At 60.5% G+C, this 5,794-nt stretch overlaps 2 protein-coding genes across 2 annotated transcripts; one reads left to right on the top strand and one right to left on the bottom strand.

Moving 5' to 3' along the window:
• Positions 1-82: 82 nt before the first annotated feature.
• ETH_00006960 (CW-type zinc finger domain-containing protein, putative) lies at positions 83-5,317 on the bottom strand (the record flags this gene model as incomplete). The annotated part of the gene is made up of 6 exons (XM_013380478.1): positions 83-2,566; positions 2,779-2,860; positions 3,008-3,306; positions 3,546-3,990; positions 4,509-4,909; positions 5,137-5,317. Coding segments are annotated over 6 exons (3,892 nt in total), but the record flags the coding sequence as incomplete, so codon positions are not given.
• Positions 5,318-5,385: 68 nt separating this feature from the next.
• On the top strand, positions 5,386-5,724 carry ETH_00006955 (uncharacterized protein; the record flags this gene model as incomplete). The annotated part of the gene is made up of 1 exon (XM_013380477.1): positions 5,386-5,724. The coding sequence occupies one exon, from the start codon at positions 5,386-5,388 to the stop codon at positions 5,722-5,724; it is 339 nt and encodes a 112-aa protein (XP_013235931.1).
• Between the last annotated feature and the right edge of the window lie 70 nt (positions 5,725-5,794).

Genomic DNA, 5,794 nt, shown 5'->3' with positions numbered 1-5,794 from the left:
CTGCTGCTGCTGCTGCTGCTGCTGCTTCTGCTTCTGCTGCTGCTGCTGTCACTAAGGGATGTTCTGCTGCTGTTGCGCCTACTGATAGGCAGCTCTTCCCGCAGCGGAGAAGACAGAGGGGCCCAGGGGTCTCTTCCATCATCGTCGTCATCTTCCTCTGCTGCTGCTGCTGCGGCTGCTGCTGGTTTTGCTGCTGTGTGGCTAGGTGCTGGTGAAGCCGTTGTCGCTGCTGCTGCTGCTGCTAACGCCGGCTCTGCCTTGCCCGCAGTTGCTGCTGCGGCTCTTCTTGCTGCAGTGCTTGTTGCTGTAGACACGGCGGGCTCTCGAGCCTCTGCTGCTTCTGCTGCTGTCAGTGCCGCGTCTGTTGCTGCTGCTGCCTCTTCGTCTGCCACTGCTGCTGTCCCCTCCACTGCTGCTGCCGCAAGGCCTTCTGCTGCTGCTGCTGGGTCTTCTGCTGCCGCATGCGGAGGTGCAGAAGCTGCTTCTTCTGGTGCTGCCGCAGCAGCTGCGTCTGCCGCCTCAGACTCTGCTGTTGCTGTTGCAGCTGCTGCAGTCGCGGCTGCTGCCGCTACCACATCCTCATTCGCCCTGTCTGCTGCCTCTTCCGTTGCTGCTGCTGCCGACTGTACTGCTGCTGCTGCTGCTGCTGCAGTTGTTGCTTCTGCTGCTGACACAATTTGGCTAGCTGATGTTTCCTGCTCATCCGTTTCTGTTGCTCTTTCCCGTCTCTGTGTTGGTGTTGCTGGTTCTACCTCTGCTTCTGCTGCTGCTGCTGCTGTCTCAGCTGCTGCTGCTGACTCAGCTGCTGCTGCTGTCTCAGCTGCGGCTGCTGTCTCAGCTGCTGCTGCTTCTTCCTCCAAATCCTGCTGCTCCACGCCCGCCGTCAATAATTCTCCCTTAGGAGAAGTAGCTGCTGCTCCGGGTGCTGCTTCTGGTTCTGCTTCCGCTGCAGCAGCAGCAGCAGCTGCTGCTGCTGCAGTGACCAGTGGGCCCGGGCCACTGGTTGTGTCTATATATTCTTCGACAGCAACAGCTGCTGCGTCAACTTCAGCAGCTGCTGCTGCTTCTGCGGTAGCTGCTGCGGCTGCTGCTTCTGCAGCACCTGCACCCAGCTGGCCATCCTGTGCTGCAGCAACTCCTTCCTGCTGCCCACGCCGCAGAGGCAGCAGCAACAGCTGCTGCTGCTGCTGCTCTGCTACTGCAACACCGCTAGCCAGAGAAGGGACATCACCTCCTTCTCTAGGCGACTGTTCTGCTTCAGCGCCGTCCTTGCTGCTGCTGCAGCTGATATCCGTCGCAGCAGCAGCAGCAGCAGCAGCTGCTGCTGCTGCTGCTTCCGCTGCAGCTGCTGCGGATAAAATTTGCTCCGTTGCCTCCCTCTTGGCTGTCGCTGTCTGTGCATCAGCAGCAGTAGCAGCAAGGTTCTGCGCTGCAGCAACGATGTCTGCTGCAGCAGCAACAGTCGCTGCAGCAGCAACGTCAGCCGCTGCTGCTTCAGACTGCGCGGTATCTGCTGCAGCAGCAGCAGCTTCCTCGAGAGCGTCAGGAGCGTAGGCAGCGGCAGCAGTTGCTGCTGCTGCTCTTCGTGGACGTTTGCTGCTGGGGGCCACGTCATCAGGGGGGGCAAACTTGCGTATATGCTGCTGCTGGTGCTGCTGCTGCTGCTGCTGCTGCGGCTTCATTGATGGGTCTGCAAGACACACGGCACCCAGCAGCTCGCGGATATCCAAAACTTGGTAGACAGGGTGTGCTGCTGCTGCCACGAGGCGCTTTTGCTGGTCCAGCTGCTGCTGCAGCAGCATCTGCTGCTCCTCGAGCATCCGCTGCTGCAGCCGTTCCTGCTGCTGCTGCTGCTCCTGCCCGTACATGCCCAGGGGTCCCCGCTGCATGCGCCTGTAAGTCTTCAAAACCTTATAAGGAATTTTGCCCTGCAGCACAGGGCAGCACTGCTGCAGCTGCTCCGTAAGAGAAGCAGCAACCTGCTGCAGCTCCCGCGGCTGCAGCGCAGCAGCAGCAACAGCAAATGCAGCAGGGCTTGCGGGATTCTGGGCAATGACGAGGCAGCGGTTGGGGCACTCTGCTGCTGCTGCCTTCGCTGCTGCTGCGGGGGCTGCAGCCTCTCGCCCCGCTGCTACTGCCGGCGCTGCTGCTGCTGCTGCTGCTGCTTCGTCCTCGCTGCTGCTGCAGGACACTGATTCGCAGGGCAAGTCATCTTCCTCCTCAGCAGCACTTAAAGACTCCAGGCCTGGCCACTTGACAGCATGCGCAAAGTCGACCTGCACGCATGCGTCTGGGTTAGCAGCAGCAGCAGCAGCAGCACGGGGGGCTTGTCTGCTGCTGCCCAGGCTGTCTCCCGGCCCCTGCTGCTGGCCCTCCATCTCGTAGTAGCTCCCGCTGCAGCCGCCCCCTGCAGCAGCAGCAGCGCCGTCCTCAGCTGCACTGCTGCTGCTGCTGCTGCTGTTCACGGCCCCACGGCGGGCAGCAGAAGCCATCCGTAGCACATCAAACAGCCGCAAGTGGACCACGTCTTGCTGCAGCTCTGCTGCCCAGCAACTCGTAGTCCCCCCTGCAGCAGCAGCAGCAGCAGCAGCAGCAGCGCGAGTTGAAGCCGTTAGCAGAGCAGCCGCTGCGGCAGAGATAAGGGCAGTGGATGCTGCAGCAGCAGCTGCAGCAAAGCGAGTAGCTGCTGCTACCAGCAGCAGCCCGAGGCGTACAAGGCGACTTCCTATGAAGTAGGGTTTAGGATTTAGGGTTTAGGGTTTAGGGCTTGAAGCTTACCGTCCGGGCAAGACACAAGCAGCCGGTCTGACACAGGATGATATTTGCTGCTGCTCAGTGGCGCCCGCAGCAGCGTGACAGCCTGCAGCAGCAGCAGCAGCAGCAGCCACTCATTACAAACATTTAATAGAGCGAAACAGAAGGCCAGTGGGCTCCTGCTGCAGCTGCTGCTGCCCCTGGTGTTGCTGCCCCTGCTGCTGCTGCTGCTGCTGCACGTGCTCTAGCTTACTAGTTCGGATGCCCCTGGGGGTATGGCTGCTGCTGCTGCTAGATCAGCAGCAGCAACTGCTGCTGTTGCTGCTCCGGGGTGCTGCTGGCTGCAGAAGGTCCCTTCCAAGTTGGCAGCAAGGTGTCGGCAGTCTCCCGTTGCTGCTGCTGCTGCTGCTCGCTGCGTCGCGTTGAACTGCTGCTGCTGCAACAGCTGCAGCTGCTGCTGCTGCAGATGCGGCGGCAGATGCGGCAAAGAGGAAGGCAGAGACGCAGAAGCAGCAGAACAGTATCCCCCAGGAGACACATTGTAGTCCATCCCTGCAGCAACGCAGCAGCAGCAGCAGCAAAGTAGCAGCAGCAGCATAGCGGAAACAGCATGCATGCACTACTAACAAGCACCAGCCCAAGGAGGACCAGCCACAAGTCTAACTGCAGCAGCAGAAGCTGCAGCAGCAGAAGCAGCAGCAGCAGAAGCAGCAGCGGCAGAAGCAGCAGCAGCAGTGTCAACAGCAGCATAAGCGGCAGCAGTAACTGCTGCAGAAGCTAGCTGTGCACACTCCTGATGCTGGAGTCACTGGCGCTCTTAGCCTCACCTGCTGCTCCTGCTGCTGCTGCTGCTGCTGCAGCAGCAGCAGCAGCAACGAAGGAGCTCCTGGTGCGCCTCCTGGTGGCGCCCGTGGCCGTGGCAGTTGCTGCTGCAGCGAGCTGCTGCTGCTGCTGCTGCTGCTGCAGCTGCTGGTGCTCCTGCTGGTGGCTGAAGCACTCGGGCTCCGCCTCGTCGAAGTCTCTCGCGAGGCCGTCAAAGCCGGACCCCTGCAGCAGCTGCAGCTGCACCTGCTGCTGCTGCTGCTGCTGCTGCTGCTCCTCCCTGTAGTCCTCCTCAGGAGCTGCGCAGCTGCTGCTGCTGCTGTCCCAATACATCATCGAACACAGCCAAGTCTCTGGGAGCGTCTCGGGATCGATCCCCACAGGCAGCCGCCGCCACTTCTTGCACGCTTCGCACTGCACGCAGCAGCAGCAGCAGCAGCAGCAGCAGCAGCAGCAGCAGCAGATAAGAAGCAGCAGCTCTTTGCTGCTTCTCGTTTGCTTCTTCCAATCTATTTTTGGTCCTCAAAACCCTATAGCCCCTCTCTGTGCATGCACCAGCCACTTAGCTAGCCAGCTAGCTAGCCACTGGCTGCCTAGCTAGCCAGCCACTAGCTAGCTAGCTAGCTAGCTAGCCAGCCATTAGCTAGCTAGCTAGCTAGCCATTAGCTGGGTAGCTAGCTAGCTAGCTGTCTAGTCACTAGATGGCTAGCTAGCCAGCGACTAGCTAGCCACATGGCTGGCTAGCTAGCCAATGCACTCGCAGAGACAGATGTAAAGCAGCAGCAGCAAAAGCAGCAAGAGGAAAAATAGAGGCAAAGGAAGAAGACCCTACAGCAGACTCCGAAAGAAACGCAGCAGCAGCAGCAGCAAGTGCAGCAGCAGCAGCAGCAGCTGCTGCTGCTGCTACAGCCATCCTTCCTAACGCGGCGTACCTGCACCCAGTTGTCCACTGCTGCAACAGGGGCCCCCTGCGCCTGCTGCTGCTGCTGCTGCTGCAGGTGTAAAGCCGTTGCTTGCGCTGCTGCTGGTGCTGCTGCTGCTGCTGCTGGCTCTGAAATTGAGCTTGGCTGTGTCTTTGGGGCTGAAGAGGGCGAGGCAGCAGCAGAAGGTCCCCCGCTCTCGCTCACATGCTGCTGCTGCAGCTGCTGCTGCTTCTGCTGCAGCTGCTGCAGCAGCTGCAGCTGCTGCAGCTGCTGCAGCTTGTACGAAGAAGCCACTGCGGCGGCCGCCACAGCCTGCTGCTGCATCTGCAGCAGCCGCGCAGCACGCTGCTCCTGCTGCTGCCGATTTGCTGCTCCCTGCTGCGGCAGCAACGCGTTCAAGTAAAGAGCAGCTGCAACAGCAACAGCAACAGCAACAGCAACAGCAACAGCAGCAGCAGCAGCACATGATCGACCGGCCTCAAAATAGAGCACTAGCAACTACAGCAGCAACAGCACAGGAAGTGTCACCAGAGAGCGAAGCAGCAACTGCAGCAGCAGCAATAGAAACAGCAGCAGCAGCAGCAGGGGCCAGGGCACTCAGGAAGCAAAAGCTGCTGCTGCTTCAGCGAAAGCTTACCCGAACGTGATGCAGCTGCATGCGGTGCTAGGCTGTCTTGCTGCTGCTGCTGCTGCAGCGTTTGCTTCTGCAACGCAGCAAGCAAGACTGCTGCTCTGCTGCCGGGCTGGTCCAGCAGCAGACTCCTCGCGTCTGCTGCTGCTGCTGCTGCGCTCGGAGCTGTTGTTGTCCCTTGACCCATTTGATGCTGCTGCTGCTGCTGCGCAGCTGCAGCAGCTGCAGCAGCGGCTTGCTGCTGCAAACTCAGCAATGAAGCCTGCTGCTGCTGCTGCTGCTGCTTCAACTGCTGCAGCTGCTGTTGCTGCTGCTGCTTCAGCTGCTGCAGCTGCTGCAGCTGGTGGGCTGCACCTGCTGCTGCAGCGGGAACAGCAGCATCAGCAGAAAATGCCGCTCCGCTGCGAGGCAGCTGCTGCTGCAGCTTCTGCTGCAGCAGCAAATGTCCTGTCGCCGCAGTGCCCTCTAGAAGCCGTGCTGCCAGGTCTGGAGAGTTGTCTGCTGCAGCAACAGCAACAGCAGCAGCAGCAGCAGCAGAAGCAGCGCAGCAGTTGGCCCCCCTGCATCCACCATCTCTGGGGGGCTGTACCTTAACCCGAAGCACTAAGCCCCAGACCCTTTAAACCCTAAACCCTAAACCCTAAACCCTAGGCTCTGAACTCTG

The sequence above is a fragment of the Eimeria tenella genome, genomic scaffold (assembly GCF_000499545.2).
Source record: "Eimeria tenella Houghton genomic scaffold, Eth_scaff660, whole genome shotgun sequence".
Taxonomy (NCBI): Eukaryota; Apicomplexa; class Conoidasida; order Eucoccidiorida; family Eimeriidae; genus Eimeria; species Eimeria tenella.
Note: the sequence above shows the minus strand (reverse complement) of the source record. Positions and strands in the feature narration are given on the sequence as shown.